General features: G+C 39.3%; 1 protein-coding gene across 2 annotated transcripts in view; it reads left to right on the plus strand.

Moving 5' to 3' along the window:
• The window catches only part of grtp1.L (growth hormone regulated TBC protein 1 L homeolog), a 57045-nt gene that overhangs the window by 12519 nt on the left and 18491 nt on the right, over positions 1-26035 (plus strand). For both annotated transcript variants that reach the window (XM_018247164.2, XM_018247165.2), the window contains exons 3-6: positions 5228-5379; positions 5677-5838; positions 7704-7828; positions 13191-13287. In XM_018247164.2, the coding sequence (XP_018102653.1) occupies positions 5228-5379; positions 5677-5838; positions 7704-7828; positions 13191-13287 (536 nt within the window). The remainder of the gene's footprint in view (positions 1-5227; positions 5380-5676; positions 5839-7703; positions 7829-13190; positions 13288-26035) is intronic.

A 26035-nucleotide genomic window follows, 5' to 3' on the forward strand; every position in this document is an offset into this window, starting at 1 on the left:
CATTGAGACGTTTTGCTATTTGCACAAACAAGCTTTCCCAAGCCACCCATGGCAGCAATTCACCAATATGAGTATTCCCGCCCCACAGTCCACTGGACAGGAAAGGGTTAACTTAATTAGACTATAACATCCGCCCCACCGCCTTCCCCCTTGGTCTTTTTCCTGTCCATGGCACGGATATGCTTACCGATTCCAGGGGCTCCTCTCTTTCTCCCCTGATGCCTCCCAAAAACGCTGCCCAGAGGGGATAGCTGAGGGGACGGACTGATCGGCTGGGTCATTTATTCACCAGGATAGCCGATAGCTTATGCTGGCTGGGAAACTGGTGCGGCTTGGAGGTACTGCCGTGACTGTTTGGCGCAGAGGGATCCCTTGAAATTGATACCCGGAAGTGCGCACAATCCCCTTCAGAGCTTCAGGATCCGCTCGGTCTGCGGTCATTGCGGCTTGTGTCACACGGCAGACGGCACTTCCACATTAGTATAAGGAGTGTCTCCTGGTCAAGCGCATGGAGGACGTTTTGCGTTCCAGCTGAAACGTTCAAGGCTAACGTCACTTCCGCATTCTGCGCTTTTAATGCTGCAGTATACAGAGTGCAGCTGGCGCTTTGAGAAACGTCACAGATGGTGCTGGAGGTTACTGAGGATAGAAAGTGGTAAGGAAAGCTCCTAGGAGTGCCACAAGTGGAGCGTACAAAGTGATTTGACTGCTTGCATTTTGTTCTTAGGTCCTTGCAGTATGGAACAGCCTGGCTCTGGAAAGGGGGTTCAACCTAAAGTCTCTGGGTAACCTCAAGACAAGGATGTGTTTTTCTTTTTTATCTATTGGCAAGAGGTAAAAAGGGGCTAATTAGGATTTTATTTATTTATTTATTTATTTTATTTTCTAGTCTCTCTGCCCCTGGAGATATGCCTAAAGTGGAAAGTCATCAGACAAGGAAGCATCCCTCTACCGAACAGTCTTCTATAGCTGTACCGCAAACCTCTTCACTCGCTCAATTGGAAGCGGTAGTGCAGGGGGTACAGGAAGCATCAACCTCTGGTGTGGCTCGGAAATCTAAAAGAACAAGAGAGGTTCTTTATGACTCCCTGTCAGAAGTTTCTGAAGAAGCGTTGTATGACCCTGCGGATGTCCAGTCTGATCTCTCTGAGGAGGGAGAGGTTCTTTCGGAAGAGGAATCAAATTTTGATTCAGCGGTAGTGGATGGCTTAATCAGAGCAGTAAGGAAAACTTTAAATTTGACAGCAGAGCTGCCAAAGAGTTCTTCAGCTGAGAAGCTATTTCCTTCAGTAAAGAAGCGTGCAGCGTCTTTTTTGGTACATGATTCCATTAAAGAGTTAATTCAGAGTGAAAGAAAACGGAAAAAAGAGTTGTAATTCAAGGGAAGTTTTCTAGAAAAATACCCAATGGATGAAGCTAATGCAAAACTATGGGATAATCCACTGAAAGTTGATGCAGCGGTAGTCAGATTGGCTCAGAAGACTACACTACCTGTAGATGATGCGGTTGCATTCAAAGATCCAATGGAGAAAAGAATGGAATTTGACATAAAGAAATCTTTTGTGTCGGCTGGAGCCTCCTGTAGACCGGCAGTGGCATTGACCTCAACTTCAAGAGCCATGAAGATATGGGTGAATAATTTGGAGGAGGCTGTGGCAACAAATGTTGAGATCAACATTGCAAGAAATGCTGTCTGATCTTAAAGTGGCAGTTGACTTTGTGGCTGAGGCTCCATTAGATCTGGTCCATCTGGCAGCAAGGTTGATGGCTCTTTCGGTGGCAGCAAGAAGGGCTCTGTGACTGAAGCCCTGACTGGCAGACTCGGCCTCAAAGACAAACTTATGTCAGTTTCGAATTCAGGATTCGATCCGAGGATAACGTCTGCAGTATCGGTGGTGAATTTCCTCTTTGCGGGATTTCGAAGAGGTCTGGGAGTAAGTACTTTGAGAGGTCAAATCTCAGCCCTTTCAGCATTAATCGGCAAGACTTTATTAGCTGAAGAGACATTGGTAATTCGGTTTTTCAATGCTTTAAAGAGAATGAAACCTTCCGGAAGCTAAGGCTAGGGGCACACGGCGCGATTTCGCCGCGATTCTGCGCTGGGCGAGTTGTCGCTGCGTTTTTTAAGCTGAAATAGCTTTGCTAACTTTGGCGCTGGCGTCAATGCAAATCGCGGCGAAATCGCTGCGCTAATTCACACGCGGCGATTCTTTTTCTACTGTCGCCCGGAAACGCCCAGCGAGGCAACTTCGGGCGACAATAGAAAAAGAATCGCCGCGTGTGAATTAGCGCAGCGATTTCGCCGCGATTTGCATTGACGCCAGCGCCAAAGTTAACAAAGCTATTTCGGCTTTAAAAACGCTTAAAAACGCAGCGACAACTCGCCCAGCGCAGAATCGCGGCGAAATCGCGCCGTGTGTCCCTACCCTAAGAGTCCCTCCATGGGATTTGCCTTTGGTCTTAAAGGATAAGGAAAGGTTAATAAACATGTTGGCTTAAATCAAAGGCTTTCTGTTTTAGCACTTACTGCACTGAGTGAATCCAGGCTGTCTCTTTTCTGTCTCTTGTAAATATACTGCCTGCACAAGCTGAGTCTCCTGGTCGGGTGACGTCACTAACATTCTTTAGCTTTCTCTCCCCGCTGCCTCTGGCACAGAAGAGTCGCATTTCACAGTTTTTTAACCTTCTGCGCATGTTTCTAATTCAGTCTAGCCCATCCACCAGCCTATTGGAATACACGCCTCTCGTCTCCATGACAACGCTCGAGGCTGCCGGCTAGCAGAGGGGGGAGAGAACAGGAGTGAGGAGCTGTGTATGATCAGGAGAGCTGCTAGAGACTATTTGGAGCTCAATATATTTTGGTGCACAATGTAAACTGACTGTGAAACTGACTTCCCTGCTCTGCTTAATGATATGTTAATGAGGAGGAGAGCCTGGGGTCAGGAATTTGGCACATGAGCAGTAATGCACTTACTAACAAAGATGGCGGCTGTGTCTCCTCCTCAGCAATGAGAACGAGCAAGTTACATTTATAAATAAAATATAAATGATTTTTTTTTAAAAAAAACCTAGCGATTGAGGAGGGATACACAAGGAGACCATAAGTAAGTTTTGCCTTTCCTTCTCCTTTAAAGGCATTAACATCAGCTCCGTTTGAACCAATTGAAAGCTCCTCAGATTGGCATGTTACATTGAACGTACTGGTTTCTGGTGGCGATCACTTCGGCCTCCAGAATAGGAGAGATCCAGGCCTTGTCAGCGAAAGAGCCAGATACGGTGATCTTTCCCGATAAAGTTGTTCTAAGACCGGCATTTTAGTTTCTTCCTAAAGTGATGTCTCCATTTCATCTAGACTTGAAATTGACTTTACCATCATTTTGCCCAAATCCAAGTAATAAGCAAGAACGAGAGTGGCATACTCTAGATCTAGTTCGAGCTTTGTCTTATTATTTGACCCGTACGAATTTTTGGAGGAAGACTGACGGATTGTTTGTGATTCCTAGAGGTCCAAGAAAAGGAATGGCGCCTTCGATAGTTGGTTGTATTGTATTCTCGTACCACAAAGCAGGCAGAGTGGTTCCTGGAGACTTAAAGGCTCACTCTACCAGAGCATTGGCTACTTCCTGGGCGGCTAATGCCAGGGCTCAGCCAGAAGCGATTTGTAAGGCAGCGAGATGGTCTTCCTTACATACATTGGCGTTATAAACTAAATGTGCTTTTATCCCAAGATGCTAGATTTGGGAGGAAAGTCTTACAGGCTATATTGCATTCATAATAAAAAAAAACACTTAAGCATTGTTGTCCCTCCCTTCTTTCTTATAGCTATGGGAATTCTCATATTGGTGAATTGCTGCCATGGGTGGCTTGGGAAATAGAGAAATTTATTTTACTTACCATTATTTCTATTTCCAAGTCATCTTCCATGGCAGCATTCACCAATCTCACTCCCTTCTGAAGCTAAGAAACATAGACAAAGGGGGAAGGCGGTGGGACGGATGTTATAGGCTAATCAAGTTAACCCGTTCCTGTCTAGTGGCCTGTCGGGCGGGAATATTCATATTGGTGAATGCTGCCATGGAAGGTGACTTGGAAATAGAAATTACGGTAAGTAAAATAAATTTCTCTATTTTTTAAAGTGTATTCGCTAGCACTCAGAATAAATTAGGATGACTATTATTAACATCTCTGTGTTGCTGGACCTCTATGGATGCTTTATCATTTCTTCTGAATGATTTGAGCTGAGGAACTTGTGAAGTTTGCAGATTAGCCTGTAAAAACTGGAAATGTAGATATTTTCAGTATGTAGACAATTCATGTTTTGTTCTCAAGAACATCGCTGTCAAACTACTGTGGTACTGACGGCTGGAATTTTTCTGGCCTACGTGGTGGAGGACCGATAATGGAAGCCAGTGTTGACCATGTCCTGTTTTTAAACCACACCCATGTTACTACAAGCGCTTAGGGCAGGCAGAGTATGGCACACACAGGGAGCATAGGGCAGGCAGAGTATGGCACACACAGAGAGCATAGGGCAGGCAGAATAGGGCACACAGGGAACATAGGGCAGGCAGAGTATGGCACACACAGGGAGCATAGGGCAGGCAGAGTATGGCACAAACAAGATCATATGGCACGCAGAGTATGGCACACACGGAGCATAGGGCAGGCAGAGTATGGCACACACGGAGCATAGGGCAGGCAGAGTATGGTACACACAGGGAACATAGGGCAGGCAGAGTATGGCACAATCAAGAACATATGGCACGCAGAGTATGGCACACACAGGGAGCATAGGGCAGGCAGAGTATAGCTCACACAAGGAGAGTATGGCACATACAAAGAGCAGGAGACAGGGAAACCTATCAGGACCACTCTAGGATGAACTTTAGAAGTAACACAATGATGGTGCCCCTCCTGCAATTTATCCGAGGCGTGAATATGTGGGCACTGTTAGTCCAGGTTGGAGGTATGAACAGTACAGGGCTTTAGTGTTGAGAACAATAGAAGTGTCACAGGTGTGAACAAAGCAAGGGAGATTACAGGAGTGAACTGTATGAATTTGAGGTGTAAACAATGCAGGAACCAGTTAATCTCAGTACTGATACTTTTTAAATGTTACACAAAGGTAAACGGTCACAGCAGGCAGACTTTTATGTGGAGGGTCATGCAAGGGGGCTGCGAGTTGCTTTGGTTAATACATTTATGTCAAAATTTGATCTCTTTGTAGAATTGATGCATATGGATTTGTAAGACCTGCAGAATTTGACTATGCTTTTTATGAAGAGTTCATCGCCAGATATCATGTGGTCCTTACCAGGAGAGCACTTAAATGGTCTAAACTTCTTCAGCAGTCATCAGCGGTGGAGAAAAGTATGAAAGGTACTCTATTAAAGCATTATTATAAAGCAACAGCATATTTCACTGCATTGTTCAATAAATGGGTGTATTTGGCAAATCTAACATCACTAGCACCCAAACCTAATCTGATACATTTGCATTACTTCTGTTTTACTGTTTAGAAACCTCTATTGTCAACAAAACGCAACTGTGATGGTAATAATTATCAGTTACATCTAAACAGAGAGTTGCAACCAAAGAATGAGAGAAGCTTAACACTCCCCGTTAAAATATTTGAGTGCTATTTGCAAAATACTTATTTTCATTATCTTCTTTCAGTGAAGCGGTACATTCGGAAAGGCATCCCTAATGAGCATCGCTCTCTCGTGTGGATGGTAGTGAGTGGAGCTCAGGCCCAGATGGACATAAATACAGGATATTTTCGAAGTGTGTTTGCAGAGGGAGAAAAGAATCCAAAGTTGCTGGACCTTGTAAATACAGGTAACAGTGCCGTTATGGAAGAGGAACATGTATTAATATTACTTTATACAGTTTTACCTGAAACATTTTAACAATAGCAACACTTTCATATTATTCTTTCCATAAACTATTAAGGTTAATTTAGGTTTTATTAACTATTTTTGTCACAGAGTTGCCCCCTGAGGTTGATTAGACCTTTAAGGCACCTTTATCTACTGTGCCGATGGTATATTCACTCGTCTATAACATAGCTATGTTATAGCTCTATCCATATAACTGGTGTTAGTGAGGACACTTGTTATAATCGGTGGTTTATAATGAAATTTGTGTCAAATGGCTCACTGAGAGTATTGTATCAAATAATATTTTGTTATAATACATTGCTATACGATATGAGGATATGAGAAGCCACCTCTGAGTTCAATGACCTGTAAAAAAAGCCTTTGACCTTTATATGGTCATGGAACTCCTCAGTAACTTATAACATCTTTATATTTAACAACAGGGAGTACATTATTCCATATTTTAACTTTTAAGGGTCGAATTGAAAATTCTAATTCTAATTTGGACATGTTTGTAGCCTTCCTAACATTCAAGTTTTTTTTTCGGAGAAAAAACTCGAATCAAGTTCAGTTGAATTTGATTAAAATACGATTCAAGTTGTTAAAATTAGTCAGAGTTTTAGATATTAATTTTTTTTATAAATAAACCCCAGTCGAATTTCGAGTATATTTCAATTTAATAGAGTTTTAAAAAAACTCAAATGAATTCACAATTTGACCTTTAATAAATGTGCCTCTAAGAAAGATAATCTCTATTATCAGTGAAATATGCCATGTTATGTTACATGTGGGCTAGCAATTTTTTATTACATAGGAATAGGAATCTCTGGCCAAGCATTGGTGGTGTTACATAGAAAGCCACAAATACTCAAAACTCAAAACAGTAGGTTAACAGTGACACACAGACCTTTACACTAAAGAAATATTGTTTCATTTGCCTTTTGCTTTTTTTTTTTTTTTGCCCAAATTCCCCCTCACACAGAGATCCCTGCATCCATTGAAAGTTAAATTATTATACAGGAGGCCATATATTTCACAGCATTACGGAGCACTGTAATGCTTTTTCTTGTTGCTTGGGGAATACTGTTATTCCAAATATTGTTGCTGGCTCCCAAGGCAAGCTATAGTCAGGGAAGGCAGCAGAGGTGTGTGTCTAGGGTCTGATTTACCCTCTCACTGTTGCGCATTAGGCACATGCCTCTTCTGCCTACCCTTAATTCTAGTCCTGTCAGCACCTAATAGTTAGGTGCAGGCTATCACTTGAAGCTTAGCCTAGCTGTGGCACCTCAGAGCCTTAACTCCTTTACCTGCCCTTAGGCCATATAACCCTGTGCTTGGTTTGTAGTCTACTTCTCACTGTAGCATATTAGACCAGATAGGGCCTATATGGTTTCATGTAGTTCTCTCCTTGTAACTAAAGGGGTCTTCAACACAAAAGTCCAGAAATAGCTATGGCAACAGTACCAAATCTCAAACAGAACTTAGTTACTTAGTCTTGAGATGATTTCAGTTACACTAAATAACAGTTTGACCAAGTAGGGCTTAGTTTTGCTTTGCTACCAAAGTTATACCATTGTCGGTAGAAGAACTGGATTCTCTAACTACATGTTTAGGGTTCCATTAAAAATAATTTGCCTTATATGGTTACAAATTTCTATAGGATTTTATTTATGATGTCACTGAAAACACAAATACCCAAAGCATTTTATCAGTATGGAGTCATATTGCATTTTTATATTGAAATTTAGCACCACAGACCAGAACCATTTTAGTTTTGGCAAACTCCTAAATATATTAAGCTGAGTTTGTGTTTAATTTTTTCAGATCTCAACCGAACATTTCCTGACAATGTAAAGTTTCGAAAAAACGCAAACCCTTCTTTGCAAAAAGAATTGTACAGTGTGTTGGTAGCTTATGGACAGCATAATAAAACTGTGGGCTATTGTCAGGTAAGTCCAACTCCTATTACACTGGTCAGTAACGGAACTAGGTGGGTGCGGGCCGTTCAGCCGGGCCCACCTCCAACCTCGTCCGTGTGATTTCTCTGTGGCTGCAGCTGAATCCAGCCGGCTGCAGCGCGCGCGATCTGCCGGGGGGGCCCTGGACCAATTGCACCCCCTGCTCCCCTGGTAGTTAAGCCCTGACACTGGAAAAGATTTAGAATTGCAATTCCTCCTGCATGAGAAGAATGTATGCATACATGCAATGTTTAAGGAACACTATAGAGCTAGGAAGATAGGTTATACAACTTATAATATACTCACATGCTTGTATGTACAAAATATGCAGGGTACTAGATCATATAAGCAATAAAAAACTCAAGTTTTGCTTTTAATATCCATTTAATTTCTGGTAATTCACGATGTAGGTTTTTATAGATCATCGTATCCTAAAAAAAGATCTTTAGATCTTCATAATAGGAGTTTTACTGCTGTGTAGATTCTGTTACCCTAACACAAATTGTTTAAATATCAGAAAAGACAACATATAATATACTGCCTTTACAGAATGCTAAATAATAGTTTTAAAAATCCATCCAACATTCAGTCATCAATCTGGCTGGTTTCTCTATCAGAGGGATTTTATGGTCCCCCATCTGCTGCATTGTCAGGATGTGTACATTCTACTAATGAAAAAAATTGTTGCCTTCCTTCATGCCCCCCATCAAAAAACAAGATTAATGGTTAAGTTGTTAACACTTGTCAGGGTTAGACCAGTGTCAGTAGCCCATACTTTACTGACTCAATAATGCACTGAAAGTTAAAGTAAGTCTTATGATCTGCTCTGGCTGCAGGGAGGTAAAATGAGCAGCGCCTGATGATGGATCTCTAATGGCAGCACTATATGAACATTGTGCAATGCTGGTATGGTGATGAAATGCAGCTGAATGCCTCGGTTCATAAATAGTCTGCCATGTCCTGAAGCTTTTGTGCCCCCTGTTCTGAGAGCTCACTAACAATCGGTCGCTATGGCTGCAGTTGTAAAGTTGGCTGGCAGTGAGAGACGGAATTCACAACAGAATAAAAACCATAAAAAGTGGCCCATTGAGCTCCGTTGAAGGAAACCTGAACAAAGCATAGAAATCTGGAGAGCATTTCATGGGCAGCTACAAGTACATCTGTGTGTTACTGAACCAAGATAGTCATCTATGTTTAAAGGGGTAGTTCAGTTCTCATGATTTTCTAATAGTAAACCAGATATCATTTGTTCCATATAAATTCTCTTTTCTGTCGTCATTTAAATTTAAAACTGTAAACCAGGTTGTCTGCCTTCTAAACTGTTACATTTTGATACATAAGTAGACACATTTAGGGGTCAATATATTATGCTGTGTAAACCAAATATCGCTGAAAATATGGTGTGAAAAGATGTGTAAAATAAATGGAAAATTTGAAGGTTTTTACTCAATCTGAATGCCTACTGCTTCAGACCTCATGTTGTCTATTAAAGCCAATGGGGAAAATTCATGTGGCATGTAAATTCTGGCAGCATCACTCAAGGAAAAAACACGTAGAACTCTGCTATGGATGAATGCCGCATTTTCAAACAGCTGCCTACAGTTATGCAAGACTGTGCGGAGGTTTATTCAGCAGATGTCCAGTTTGCAATTTCAGCAATCTGGTTGTACAAATTACCCTAGCAACCATGAATTGATTTGAATAGGAGACTGGAATATGAACAGTAGAGGGCCTGAATAGAAAGATGAGTAATAAAAAGTAGCAATGACAATGAATTTGTAGCCTTACAGAAGAAAAATGGTAAAAAAATTAAAGAAGGAAGGTAATGAAAAAAGTCTTTATTTCTGGTGAACAATCTGAAAACAATATAACTGAAAGAAGTTAAACAAAAAAAACTCAACACCTTGCGCAAGATAGAAGATCAAATGGATGCGCAAATACAAATAGGTATTCCAAACCAGAAAAGAATAAAGATAAATAAAGATAAAATAAAGATAAAACACTGTATGCACTTCCTCCCACAATTTTTTTTTATCTGATTGAAAATCCCATTTTAATCAGAAAATTTTTCTTGTCTCTGAATCGAATTGGAATATATGTCTCGGCAGTGAAAAGCCAAATGCAGTTTCTTCTCCACACCAAACTAGCACCTCGTTGTTCCACCTCCGAGACAAGAAAAACAGACACAGTTACACACTGTCCCAAAGTAAGCGCAGGCTCCCTGCTGTTAATACTCACAGGATTCTTCCAAATTCAAGCGCAAATCAGTGTTTATCCAGTGTAGCTCGGTCCTCATTCTGTTTGATTGCCTCTCGCTCCACTCCCCCACACACGCTGATGCACTTCCTGGATACTCTAGCTCAGCTGCAGAGAATCACTCAACATAGACTGTGGGCTGGGAAACCATTCCGGGCAAAACAAAAAGGAACTCAAATATGAGGTTTAAATTTTATTACATTAAATAGTATCCACTCACTCTTAGAACTGAAGTCCTCGGCCTAACGCGTTTCGTGAACAGTTTCACTTCATCAGAGGCTGTCAGCCTGAAAGAAGTGTTTGGAAGATGAACAACCTCTTTAAAGGACCAGTAACATAAAAAAAAAATGTTTAAAAATTCGTTAGAGCACAACAAAAAATGAACACAGAGACAAATGAAACTTTTAAATAGCAAAGACTTTATTAAGAAATAACTTACAGAAAGTCCACTTCCTGTCCTCTTCAGAAACGGCGAAAAGGCGACCATCCACACTGCAGTGATCGATTTTTCCTCCCTGGCTATTCACTGACGTCTTCCTCCCGGCGTCCAGCATAAGCAGTGTCTGTCACAGGCTCTTCTCTCCTTCACCGTAGATCGGCTTCCCTCCTCCGCTCTCCTCACCTCCCTCCTGCTCTCCTACTCTCAGAGAGAGACATGCGGCGCCTGGTTACATTCCAGTTATAGGCAGAACAGAAAGCCGCAGGTTACTTAAAGGCGTCCAGCAGCAGCATTGTCAGAGGCTCTCCTTTACTGTGCATCAGCTTCCCTCCTCCGTGACATGGGCAAGTTTTATAACTCGGGTAGACTCTTCAGCAAAGGCCTTTCATACGCAGGAATATTCCAAATGTGAGCAAGCAGCCCACGAGAGCAGTGAGCGATCCTTGTCTGTGCCCTCCACTCCCACGTGGGAACTGGCCTGGGATTAACCCTATCGCTGCTAACTGATCAGGATCCCTCAGCAGGCGCCACTTCTGATGGTTCTTCAGACGTCTTTTGTAAGAGGGAGGTGAGGAGAGCGGAGGAGGGAAGCCGATCTACGGTGAAGGAGAGAAGAGCCTGTGACAGACACTGCTGCTGCTGGATGCCGGTAGGAAGATGTCAGTGAATGGCCAGGGAGGATAAATCGATCGCTGCAGTGTGGATGGTCGCCTTTTCTGAAGAGGACAGGAAGTGGACTTTCTGTAAGTTATTTCTTAATAAAGTCTTTGCTATTTAAAAGTTTCATTTGTCTTGGTGTTAATTTTTTGTTGTGGTCTAACGAATTTTTAAACATTTTTTTTTTATGTTACTGGTCCTTTAAGGATGGACTGTGGGTTACTTACTTATTTATGAGGCTTATCAGGCAGTAGCTACTCACAGCCTGCAGTTATCCTGTCCATGTTGGTTATTTGATGTGGACACAATGCTCTCACGTAAATACATTGCAACCAGTATAGTTTTGTCAATCGTTGAATTTAAGCAGGTTATTCATGGACAGATACACACACAATATTATCATTATTCTTTATATAGTGCTAACATATTCCATTGGACTTATGGATACGGCTGATATTCCTGCTCCTGAATTGTCTATTTTTCTACTCTTTTTACACACTCTGATATCTGTATAAATGTTCCTTGGCTTGATTTACCTGCACCCTTATTCCAGCTTTCCTGGACTGCACTCCTCACAATAGAGCATTTCCTCTCCTGAGCACAGCTATATCTCCTCAAGGTTATTGACGTAATTTGCAGGAAACCTTCATATCAGAACAGGAACAAGTATATCCTTCTTTGATTAAATTGTACCCTGATTTGTTTCCATGTCAAAAAAATTTAAATGTTAGGGTGTTGAAAAAGTATTCACACCCTTGACCAGTACCAAGAAGCAAAACACTGAATTATTTCAAAGAACTGAAACACAACACTAGCTATTAGTCTGACATTAATCTATGTTTAAAGATAAATACCAATATGCTCTTTGCATAATAATTTAGTTCCCACAATATTTTGTAGATTGCAGTAATACAAGATTTGGATAATGTGCAGTAACTGTGGTTTTTGATCTCCAGCCAATATTTTTATGCACAATAATAAAGCAACGTTAGAATTTTTAAAATGGTTTAATCTATTTTTAACTTTTGAAAGCAATGTTTGTCTGCCCCTTTATGGTCTCTTGCTTTCACATTTAGAACCAGCAGTGCTTAAAAAGACAAACGAATGCTGTGCTACATTTTACATTGCAAATTGGAAAGATGCATAAAAAAAGGATACATTTTTTTAAAAAATTCTGGTTGTTGCAGAAAGAAATCATTCACCTTTAAATGAACTTTTAGTATGTTGTAGAGGTGTGATATTCTGAAACAATCTGGGATTGTTTTATAAAATAGCCATATTTAAGATGTACAGGGCAGGGATCTCCTTCATTTTGTCTCTTTGACACGTTTGCCTCTTAATCTTTAATGCCATTGTATTTATCATTATAATTATCCCTGATTGTTCTTTTAAATTAATGTTCTTGTGTCCAGTGCTGTGTGTATATAGTAGCACAATATAAATAAAAAATATACTTGTGTGTTAAGTACATATTATAAAATGTTCTACCGTATTCTCCACTAAGTGTTCAGTATCAAATTCTACAATTAATGAGAAACATAAATCATCTTCCTCATTACCTTTCATTATCCCTCTGAGTGCTTATCTTCATCATGTGACACAAGGCATTTGCATGAAATGTTATTATCGTAACCACGGATTGCATAATCCCATGGAAAGTATTCTAGGCTAAATACAAGTGACTAACATAGGTTTGACTATTCAGGTCATGAGGCAAAAAGGAACCGCTTTAGAAGGCTCATAATACTACATGAATATTTTAAGTGTTGGAAACAGGAGCTTTAAACACCTTGGTGTACTTTCTCTTTCATTTTAGAATTGTCGGGAAGTGTTCCTATGATTTGGTGCATTTCCATTCCATCAATATAGCATTATCAGAAACATATCACCAAAGTTTGTATAATGCTATACAATAATGAACTTAATGGGACTTCATAAGGCTTTTGCCTTGTATCATTTTGTTGTATTTGTAATTGAGCTTCATGTTTTATTTTTGAACAGGGCATGAATTTTATTGCTGGGTATCTGATTCTTGTGACAAAAGATGAAGAGAAAGCATTTTGGTTGATGGATGCTCTCATTGGACGAATTTTGCCAGGTATGTGACATCAAAGCAGGCGGCTGTTTGATATGGATACAAGCATAGGCGGAGGCCGGGGATGTTTGGGGAGGTTAATTAAAACATTTCCTTCACAGATTTCTTCATAGTATCCCAGGGCCAGTTCAATGTGTAATACCCCAGAGTATGTGGCATGATACATGCAGTGGCAATTTCCTGTAAATACAGTACCAAACAGAATATCTTGCAAAATATATGTAGTGCTAGTTTAATATAAAAACGCCCCAGAAAACATCAAGAAAACACGGGCAATTTCATATGTCCCAGAACACATGGAAGGATAATTACAGTATCTGTTCCATATAAAATGCTCACAGAAGTATAAATACAGTGTCAGTTTCTTATGTAATAACCCACAAACACATGGAAGGATAAATGTGGTGCCAACTTCATCAATAATATCTTCATCCTTCCCAAGCTTTCATTAAAATCCGCCCTTGGATATACAGCTGAGCTGGCAGGATCATGTTTGTGTTTGGTGTTCTCAGGAATGCTGAAGGCTGGCTATTCCTGCTGTAATATTAGCATTATACAACAATTGCCAACTGTACCCTAATATTAAGTTAAAAAGTCTAAGATTGAAAGTTTGTTGTTGATTTGTGTATTCTATTTGCTTCTTGCTAACTTAAAACCATCCATTATGTTTTGCTGCCTGCGGTATAGGAAAAGCCAGTTCTGTGAAACAAATGCACAGAAGTGCTTTGTAAGTATGTGGAATCCATTAGTGAACCTTTTAGCAGAACCGTAGAGCAGCACAAGGAGATTCACTGGACACTCCGATTCATCTGACAGAATGAATGCTCTATGTAGCTGCTATGATCCTGTGAGGATCAGAAGCATATTTTGGTCTGGTGCTGCCCAAGGCAGATGACCTGTTAGCGCCCATAGGTGCATGTGCAAATACGTCGGCAGAACCCATACCCCCCACTTCTGTGGCTGGATTTCATAGGAAAGTATCTGAAAGTGCCTTTTTTTCATTCCATATAGGGATCTGAGGGTTGCCCCTTTAATGCAGTCACCCTAGGCACAGGCCCACAGGATGAGGACACTGTGCGAGGAAGGGGTTAAATAAATAGTGTGGGGAAACAGTAAGCAGAAGAAGGGGAATGGAATAATAATAGGAAACATGGAATAAGAAGAAGGAAAGTAAAGTACAGTAAGCAAGGTTGAAGGGTAAAGGAATAAGGAAAATAAAGTACCGTAAACAAGGTGAAAGGAATAAGAAGATGAAGGAAAATATAGTACAGTAAGCAAGGGGAAGAAGAAAGGAATAAGAAGGAGATAAAGTACAGTAAGCAAGGTGAAGGGGAAAGGAATATGAAGGAAAATAAAGTACCGTAAACAAGGTGAAAGGCGTAAGAAGATGATGAAGGAAAATAAAGTATAGTAAGCAAGGTGAAGAGGAAAGGAATAAGAAGGAGATAAATGAAGTACAGTAAGCAAGGTGAAGGGGAAAGGAATAAGAAAAATAAAGTACAGTAAGCAAGGTGAAGGAGAAAGTAAATGAAGGTAAATAAAGTACAGTAAGCAAGGTGAAGGGGAAAGGAATAATAAAGTACAGTATGCAAGATGAATGGGAAAGAAATAAGAAGAAGGAAAATAAAGTATGTTGAAATATGCAGTGTGGGGGATATGGAAATACACTGAGGATGGGTTAGAGGGACGGAGCAAGGTGTTTAAGTGAGGCACCACTGAGCAAGAAGGGAGTGGGTGAGACTATGAATGGATCTCTTTCATTTCCTTGGAAATTCCTAAAATTTACATAACCATAATTTTCTCTAGTGAATATAATCTGTATCTACATTTGTATTCTGCGTGTATATATACTGTATATATTCACTTAGTTAGCAGATCTGCTTTCATTTATACCACACATTTCTGTGAGATCCAATCTCCTCCCTGACTGGAATGAAAGAGTGTTCTGTTCCTCTGCCTGTTATGCCGGCTTTCCCTATTACTAGGGAATGTGGGGAATGAACTGCTGTCACACAGGAGAGTTGTCCCGCTTGTGGAGACACTGCTGTCACACAGTGGGTGGTTAAGTACAGAGAGGTAAAAAAAAAAAAAACTGAAATGCAATTCTTGCATAAACTGAACTCTAAATGTGTTTTTATTCATTGTAGTAAATTGTAAAGAACTGGTACTTATTCCTCCGTGATTTGATTTAAGTATCGCCGCACCTTGCTTCCATCCAAAGCCAGTAATAGTGGTTCAAAAGTAATAGGTGTCGATACAAAACAGCGCAGAGGTTCTGCTGCAAAAGTGCCTTTATTAACACGACATGTTTCGAGCACCAAGGCTCTTTATCAAGTGCTCGAAACATGTCGTGTTAATAAAGGCACTTTTGCAGCAGAACCTCTGCGCTGTTTTGTATCGACATCTATTACTTTTGAACCATTTTTATTCATTGTATAGGTGTAGGATCTTTTATCCAGAATGTTTGGGAATTTTTGGATAAGGGGTCTTTCCATAAGTTGCATCACCATACCTTAAGTCTGCTAAAAAAAACATTTAAACATTAAATAAACCCAGTAAGATTGTTTATGTGGATTTGTGCAACTTAAGTTGGATCAAGTACAAGGTTCTGTTTTATTATTATTATTATTATTATTATTATTAATATTATAGAAAAAAAGAATTTTTTTTTAAAACTTATAATTATTTACTTAAAATAAAATCTATGGAAGATGACGTTCATGTAATTTGGAGCTTTCTAGATAATTGGCTTCATGATAAGGGATCCCATACATGTATCGGCTTTTTGAAATGTGTGAATAAAGCAGGTGCGCATCTTCACTGTATGTCAATTTAATTCATAAATTATTCTAAAAATGTAATTAACCTCTGATCTCCAGTGTGTTAGCTGTTGCACATACTACACAAGCACTCTGGCAAGTTGCAGTTGTACATGTGCATATATGCTTTCCTAAAAGGGACAGCATTTCCTTTAACTGAATTGAGCTTGTGTACACCTGCTATAGGAACTGACTTAAAACAGCTAGTAAATACTGCATCTTGGCAGGATCAGACTGGCCTGCCCGGACCAGAAAATATCCTGTGGGCTCCAATGGCATTGTTGATTATGGGTCCATGGCAGGTGCCCTGATTCCTATACAGTGCTACGCAATATGTTGGCGCTATATAAATACATGTTAATAATAGTAAGTGCCCTGAGTTTTAGAGCAGTCTGTGGAACACCCTTCTCAAGTACCTCTGATGGTGCAGACTTAATAGAAACAGGACAACCAGTTCTAATAATTGCAGGCAGACCACAGATGGCAATTGTTTTACTATGCTGTACTATGTACTCAAAAGAGTTTAAAGGGGTTGTTCACCTTTGAGTTAACTTTTAGTATGATGTAGAGAGTAATGTTCTGAATCAATTGGTTTTAATTTTTTATTATTTAAGGTTTGGTTTTTGAGTTATTTAGCTTTTTATTCAGCAGCTCTTCAATTTGCATTATAAACCATCTGGTACTAGGGTCCAAATTACCCTAGTTAACCATGCATTGATTTGAATAAGAGACTGGAATATGAATAGGAGAGGACCTTACTAGAAAGATGAGAAATAAAAATTAGCAATAACAATACATTTGTAGCCTTACAGAGCATTTGCTTTTTAGATGGGGTCAGCGATGCCCATTTGAAAGCTGGAATGAGTCAGAAGGAAAAGGCAAATAATTATAAAACTTTAAAAAAAAAAAATAATGAAAACCAATGGAAAAGTTGCTTAGAATTGGCCATTCTATTACATACTAAAAGTTTACTTAAAGGTGAACCACCCCTTTAAGACCCAGCCTAACCAATTTGCACATGAGACATGCTTCTTAAGGGCAGGACTCCACGGACGATTCCGGCGCGCTGCACAAAATCGCAGGCGTCACGTCGGATGCAATGGAAATGAGGTAAGTAATTCTATTGTCGGATTGCGTCGATGCGACTGTCTGTTGCAGACGCTGCACGCTGCGTCATCAGACAGTCGTGTTGCATCAACAAGACTTTATTTCTGTACAATTTGAAAACTGAACTAAAAAAAAATGGAAGGTGAACAACCTCTTTAAACACTGTAGTGTTAGTTAACAATTACCATCTGTGAGTTGCCAGCATCTAGTAAAAGTAGTGGTTTTGCTGTTTTTGTTAACTCTGCATTGTCAAAGCTACTTGGGATGGGCACTCAACTGCGGCTATGCCGAAGGGCATCTGGGTGTAAAACTCTGCAGTTTTTGGGGGACATTTCTAATTTCTAGTAAAAGTGATGGAGGAGGTTAAGCAATAAAGAAACTGTGAAAGAAGGAAAAATAAAAATAGAGCTACGATGATAGAAAATTATAAGCCTGTCTAAGATTTTGCAAGGGTTAGAAATTGTTAATTATTAGTGCATAAGGTCCAAATTTAATTCTCAGAGCTTACTTTTGTCCTTTGCACCAGACTTGTTGCCCCAATATGTCTGTCTAACACTTCATCTTGGTTGTATTCGTCCTATAAAACAAATAGCAAAAAGTAAACAAATAAATGAGTTATAAAAAAATAATTTTCCTGCAATTTTAAAAGCCTCTATTTTATGTACAAAAAAAGTAGGTGAACGTGCCTAGTTTCTTGCAACATGTTGCTAGTGGACTTAGAATGTCCCTACTGAAACGGTTATCTGAACTGGAGCTACACTGAGTGCATTTGTTGTGTTCATGTTCCTTTCATACTGCAGTCAGTCCCCCTGTCCAATGTGAGAAGTGACTGAGCAACTGAGGCTTGCATTTTCTTTTTCCCCATTCTGAAGCTTCCTTTTTGATTCCATGTGAATTGACTGCTATGTCATTTTTTTTCCACAAATCATTAAAAATGTGGGTTGTTTTTTTAAAGCTCTAAAAATTTTAGATTTTATTAAGTCTAAAAACCACAAAACCCGTTAATACAAAACTTTGCAGGTAAAAGTTGTCAAGGTCATATCAATGGGAGCTGCACTAATCCTGTTGGACCATTTCAAATCAGTTCGGACTTTAAGAGGTTTTCAGATTATTTTTTTTCATTAGGAATTATCCGAAAAACTTGAAAACTGAAATTGTGCAGCATAATTTCTAAAACCACTAAATCTGACCTTTAATAAATAGGCCTCTATCTGTTGCTATCTCTGCAAGAAAAAGCCCAAATAATTTTCTGTGATGTGTTTTTTTTTTTTCTTTTAATATTGCCTTAATTCTCTTTTCTGTACTAACTGCAATCTGAAAGAGAGAGAGAGAGAGAGAGAGAGAGAGATAATGATCATCATCATTTATTTATATAGCGCTGTCAAGATACGCAGTGCTTTACTGCAGTTATAGCAAACAGGGAATAAATGGTGGATAACAAACAAGGATTACAGAGTACAAAAGGGTTAGAAGGACCTAGAGATTAGAGTTTACAAACTAAAGGTTAGGGTACAATTGAGACATTAGGATTATATAAACATTTTGTCATTTTTGATACAGCAATGATTAATTAAGGTACATCGAATACGCCTCTTTAAACAGGTGGGTCTTGGAGGAGTGCTTGAAAGTTTGGAAAGAAGGAGAAAGTCTGACAGCTTGTGACAGAGAGTTCCAGAGAAAAGCAGAAGCCCGAGAGAAGTCTTGTAGATGAGAATGGGCAGAAGTGATCAGAGGAGAAGTGAGGCGAAGATCAGAAGCAGAGCGAAGGTTTCGTGAAGGAGTGTATTTGGAGATTAGAGATGAAATATAGGGAGGGGTTTCATAATTAAGGGCCTTGAATGTGAGTGTAAGTAATTTGAATTTGATTCTAGAAGAGATTGGGAGCCAGTGAAGGGACATGCATATGGGAGCAGCTGATGTTGAGCGGCGAGATAGATGAATGAGTCTAGTGGCCGCGTTTAGAACAGATTGGAGTTGTGAAAGGTGACTTGTTGGAATACCTGTGAGGAGTAAGTTGCAGTAATCAAGGCGGGAGATGATGAGAGACTGAATCAGTGTTTTAGTTGATTCTGAACTGAGATATGGTCATATTAGGGCAATGTTGCGCAGTTGAATACGGCAAGATTTTGCAAGTGTTTGAATGTGTGGTGAAAAGACAGATGTGAGTCTAAGATAACTCCTAGGCAGTGTGCCTGTGTGGTGGAATGAAAGGTGGTGTTGATATTTGTGAGTGATACAGTGGTGTGAAAAACTATTTGCCCCCTTCCTGATTTCTTATTCTTTTGCATGTTTGTCACACAAAATGTTTTTGATCATCAAACACATTTAACTATTAGTCAAAGATAACACAAGTAAACACAAAATGCAGTTTTTAAATGAGGGTTTTTATTATTTAGGGAGAAAAGAAATCCAAACCTGTGTGAAAAAGTAATTGCCCCCTGAACCTAATAACTGGTTGGGCCACCCTTAGCAGCAATAACTGCAATCAAGCGTTTGCGATAACTTGCAACGAGTCTTTTACAGCGCTCTGGAGGAATTTTGGCCCACTCATCTTTGCAGAATTGTTGTAATTCAGCTTTATTTGAGGGTTTTCTAGCATGAACCGCCTTTTTAAGGTCATGCCACAACATCTCAATAGGATTCAGGTCAGGACTTTGACTAGGCCACTCCAAAGTCTTCATTTTGTTTTTCTTCAGCCATTCAGAGGTGGATTTGCTGGTGTGTTTTGGGTCATTGTCATGCTGCAGCACCCAAGATCGCTTCAGCTTGAGTTGACGAACAGATAGCCGGACATTCTCCTTCAGGATTTTTTGGTAGACAGTAGAATTCATGGTTCCATCTATCACAGCAAGTCTTCCAGGTCCTGAAGCAGCAAAACAACCCCAGACCATCACACTACCACCACCATATTTTACTGTTGGTATGATGTTCTTTTTCTGAAATGCTGTGTTACTTTTACGCCAGATGTAACGGGACGCGCACCTTCCAAAAAGTTCAACTTTTGTCTCATCGGTCCACAAGGTATTTTCTTGGCAATCATTGAGATGTTTTTTAGCAAATTTGAGACGTGCCTTAATGTTCTTTTTGCTTAAAAGTGGTTTGCGCCTTGGAAATCTGCCATGCAGGCCATTTTTGCCCAGTCTCTTTCTTATGGTGGAGTCGTGAACACTGACCTTAATTGAGTCAAGTGAGGCCTGCAGTTCTTTAGATGTTGTCCTGGGGTCTTTTGTGGCCTCTCGGATGAGTTGTCTCTGCGCTCTTGGGGTAATTTTGGTCGGCCGGCCACTCCTGGGAAGGTTCACCACTGTTCCATGTTTTTGCCATTTGTGGATAATGGCTCTCACTGTGGTTCGCTGGAGTCCCAAAGCTTTAGAAATGGCTTTATAACCTTTACCAGACTGATAGATCTCAATTACTTTTGTTCTCATTTGTTCCTGAATTTCTTTGGATCTTGGCATGATGTCTAGCTTTTGAGGTGCTTTTGGTCTACTTCTCTGTGTCAGGTAGCTCCTATTTAAGTGATTTCTTGATTGAAACGGGTGTGGCAGTAATCAGGCCTGGGGGTGAGTACAGAAATTGAACTCAGGTGTGATAAACCACAGTTAAGTTATTTTTTAACAAGGGGGGCAATCACTTTTTCACACAGGCCCATGTAGATTTGGAGTTTTTTTTCTCCCTTAATAACGTAAACCTTCATTTAAAAACTGCATTTTGTGTTCAATTATGTTATCTAACTAATCTGACTAATAGTTAACGGTTTTTGATGAGCAGAAACATTTAAGTGTGACAAACATGCAAAAGAATAAGAAATCAGGAAGGGGGCAAATAGTTTTTCACACCACTGTATCTGTGAGTGATATTTGAGGGACAGGGGAAGATCTTGGAGGAAATATAATGAATTCTGTTTTTGAAAGGTTCAGTTTCAGGTGGCGCTGTGACATCCAGGAGGAGACAGCAGAGAGACAGTCTGTGACTTGGGAAAGGACAGAATTAGAAAGATCAGGAGTAGACAAGTAGAGTTGGGTGTCATCAGCATAAAGGTGATACTGAAGTCCAAATGACTGAATGAGTTTTCCTAGTGAAGTTGTATAGAGCGAGAACAGCAGGGGGCCAAGAACAGAGCCTTGAGGAACTCCAACAGAGAGTGGGGACATAGTAGAAGTAGAGTTAGAGAAGGAAACTTTAAAGGAATGGTCAGACAGATAAGATGTAAACCATGAAAGAGCAGTGTCCCGAATGTCAGATGAGTGTAGAATGTCAAGGAGGAGTGTGTGGTCAACTGTGTCAAAGGCTGCAGAGATCTAGAAGGATTAGTATGGAATAGTGACCTTTAGACTCTGCCAATAGAAGATCATTGGCTACTTTGGTGAGTGCAGTTTCAGTCGAGTGTGATGGGCAGAAGCCAGATTGCAAGGGGTCGAGGAGGGAGTTGTGAGTGAGATGCTGGATCAGGTGTTTGTAAACAAACCTTTCTAGTAATTTGGATGCGAATGGAAGAAGGGAGACCGTTCGATAGTTAGTGGGAGAGCTGGGATCAAGGGAAGGTTTTTTGAGGATAGGAGTGATTAGTGCTTGTTTGTATAATGATGGAAAGGTACCAGTAGAGGGTGAAAGATTAAATAGGTGGGTAAGTGCAGGAGAGAGTGTATCAGAGATTGGGTGGAGAAGGCGAGAGGGTATGGGGTCAAGGGAGCAGGTGGTGGGTTTTGAGTAGGCTAGAAGTTTGCTAACTAATCTAGAGTTGCAGGGGTGAAGGAGTGCAAAGTAGATGTGAGTGGACTGCACGTTGGTCTGAGATTGTTGTTGGACGGTATGCTCAGCCTAATGAGAGAGATTTTTTTCATTAAAGAAATGAGCAAGGTCTTGGGCGGTAACATTAATAGGTGGGGCTGATTTACTAAAACAAGTTTAGGGCCCAGAAAAAAAAAACAGCACATAGCTTTGTTCAGTCTTCTGCAGTTAGAATAATGACAGCAAATCTCTAATTGTTAACTGTAGTTACTGCACCATTACTGGAAGTGTTCTCATTGTTTGTTAAAAAAACATAGCCCCACTGTTGTTAAAACGCAACTGGAGGGTCCATGGTCCCACTTTTCTATTACCAAAGCAGTTTCTACTTAAAGGGGAAGGAAAGGCTTTGTACACTTGGGGGTGCCAAATGTTAGGCACCCCAAGTATATTAACTTACCTGAAACCCCATGCTGACCCCGGGGTTATACCAGTGAGTACCATGGAGCGATATATGGGGTCTATTTACTGTGTACCATGTAAAATTAATCACAGCACAAAACATTATAAAATGCAAAATATTTTTATAGATGTATATAGTTTTAAACTGAGCAAGCTTTATATTTAATGTCAAGATTTTAGACCATTATTTTTAGGGTGTAATCCATGCAAATTAATGGGAAACAAATTACTTGATAAATGCAGTTGTTTTACACTGCTGATGGTGATCAAGCAGAGATATGTGGTGTACTTGATTAGGTCCCTGTATATGTCATTTTTAAACCTCTGGCTCTTTTTTTTTATTTATTTTTTTATAGTAAAAATAGAAGTACAGGTATGGGGCCTATTATCCAGAATGTTAGGGACCTGGGGGTTTTTCAATAATTTGGATCTTAATACCTTAAGTCTCCTAAAAAATAATTTACACGTTAAATAAACCCAATAGGCTGTTTTTGCTCCCAATAAAGATCAATTACATCTCAGTTTGGATCAAGTAGAAGGTACTATTTTATTATTACAAAAATTAAAATTTGGATAAAATGGAATCTATGGGAGAAGGGCTTTCCGTAATTCAGAGATTTCTGGATAACGGATTTCCAGATAATGGATCCCATACCTGTATTGATTTTCAGGCATTTAGCCCATTCGATTTTTTTTTTGCAGTCCAGACACCCACGACTACCCTCTGGAAGCATAAGAGATAGACGATGATTTCAGGTTCTTTGACGAAGAAAACAGGTACCGGCACACAGGTGCAATACAACGTTTCGTGTGCCGGCACCTATTTTCTTCGTTCCTGCTGTGTTGCGGAAGTGCCGACTTCCTAGGGTCCAAGCACCGGGTCAAGTACTCCATAGGGCTCGGGTGTGCACGTGAGTGTGTTTGCATTTCAGGTTCTTTGACCCCACTTGTTTGGACTATTTAAAAAAAAAAAAAAAAAAAAGGCAAAAAGCTAAATGTATCTAATGTGTTTAATAGAAACGACTGCTGTGAGGCACACAATACAGCCGTGTACAAATGCATAAGTACAGTGTAGGGATGCTCTTAGGCACTGATAATGTTTCACTGGTACTGCAGTTAGTACCCAGATACCTTCATGACTTGTCTCTAAGATTTCTTCTTTTTTCCTACAAAGTTATAAAAACTGAAATAAGGGGTGTATGAAATGAAAGGCCAATGTTCTTCTCTTGATCCACGTGTAAAGTAGTAAATGCCAGGAAATTAGGAATTTAAAGATTAACATTTTATTTCTGGATACCGCTGATCTGGATATTACAATAAGGAGATTATGTGTATTAATGTAAAGTGATGGTCTTATTTTTGGCTGTGTGTTCTTAAGCTACTATTTTCTCAGTCCAAGGTCACATGCGGCTAACTTCTTTATCTTGGTAATACGCTCCTAGCCAGAGAAGCCAGCTTTGTATGGGACTGAGAGTCTGCGTTAGGCATCACATTCCTTAAATAAGCTGGATATCTACATATGGTTTGTGCCTATGGTTGTGCATCAATGTTCACACATAGCTTTTCATTCATTTATATAATACACAATGGCCATGAAAATAATGTAAATTATATCCTTATAAACGGGTCTTAGTGACATCATCAGTTATAATCGGAGCTTAGTGATGTCATTTCCTCACATGACTCACTAAAACTTCTGAATTATAATAGATCTTTTTTTTTTATATGGTCACGGAATTCCGGAATTCCGGTAACTTATAATATCTTTATATTTTACAAGAGAGGGTCCTTAATTCATTACATATTTTATAATAGGGGTACTTTATTCACTATATATATATATATATATATATATATATATATATATATATATATATATATATATATATATATCTCTCTTTATCTATATCTCTTATGCTTTCAGAGGGTATATATATCCTTTTCCTAGAGTGCCCTCACCTCTGACATTAGTTGATTGGAGGTGCTTGATCAATGTTTCAAAGTATAAAGCATAAAGGATCCGCACTCTCTTTGTCGTTTCAAAGTGTAACAGCTTTGTAAGAAATAAAAGCTGTTACACTTTGAAATGACAAGGAGAGTGCGGATCCTTTATTTTATATATATATATATATATATTTTATTCACTTTTATTCGCTTTTTATATGACAATACAGCAGTCATCTTAACACCTTTACTATTTAATATTTTTATCACTACCTTTTTGGTGAATTAGTCACGTATGGATAGATTTTACATTCATGAATGTGGGATTGAAGTACTTGTGATAGTGAAAGGGTTAAAAGTAGTGCAACAGTGATGTAATAATTGGAGACTGACACTGATTGGGTGAACATGATTTATAGGTGTGTTTTGCACTTTGTAACACTATCCTGATGACGGCCCTGTGTGGGTTGAAACGCGTAGATAAGAACGTGGAATAAAGAACTTTTAACTAAGTATTGAAGAAAACTGCTGTGAGTGCTTTCATGACTGCCAATTTGTTATTATACTCTGGTTAGCACCCAGCCTTAACTTTGGAGTGGTGAGTGCCGTTGAATCACTGCCTATATATATATATATATATATATATATATATATATATATATATATATATATAATTATTTTTTTTTATGGTTTTTTAATATATATATATATATATATATATATATATATATATATATTTTCTTTTTTATGATATATATTTATAATATAATTTTTTTTAAAATATTTTTACGTAGGTTTATATTTTCCTATTAGTACATGGCACCCCACATCTAAATACTCTTAATTGTATCCCTGGACATTAATTCCTTGTGTGTTTTAAAGGGGTGGTTCTAGGTTTTAGTAAATTACAGAATTGCTATTTCTAAGCAACTTTTTAACTGTACTTCATTTTTTTCTCTTTTTATAGTTTTTGAAGTATTTGCCTTCTTCTTCTGGCTCTTTCCAACTTTCTAATGGGGGACACTGATCCCATCTAAAAACAAATGCTCTGTAAGGCTACAATTGCATTGATATTGTTATCCTAGTCTCTTACTCAAGGCATGGTTGCTAGGGTAAGTTAGACCCTAGCAACCAGATTGCCAAAACTGCAAACTGGAGAGCTGCTAAATAAAAAGCTAAATAACTAAAATTTTAAATTTTATGATACCTTCAAGGTTTACCTTATTAAATTGGGACAAGAGTCAGATGGATACATAGTCCAGAAGCTTACTGCTTGGCAAACTCCAGAAAACATCAGTACATGGGATAAATATAGTGGGTTTAGGCTATGGTCTTTAGAGCAGTAAGGAGCGTATTTATTAACCTGTGTTAAAAAAAATGTCAAATTTATTTACAATTACACATTCATTTTTAAGGTCATGTGCCGCTTTGCTTCAATTTCACTTTGATTTCTTAACTGAATCATGAACTGTTCAATCTGATCAAAACCATGCTCCATGTTGGCAATAACCGTGAAGAGGACCCAAAGCAGCGCTTTATTTCTCCTTTAAACAATCCCCATTCACTAATATATCCTGAGTTGGAGTTTGGGTGCATCACATGATGTAGCTGAGTTAGTGCAAAGTCTCAGGCCCAGGCATTTGATTTCCAGGGTCTCCAACAATGCCAGCTGGATAGTTAATGTTACATTT

Source organism: Xenopus laevis, chromosome 2L, assembly GCF_017654675.1.
Source record: "Xenopus laevis strain J_2021 chromosome 2L, Xenopus_laevis_v10.1, whole genome shotgun sequence".
NCBI lineage: Eukaryota > Metazoa > Chordata > Amphibia > Anura > Pipidae > Xenopus > Xenopus laevis.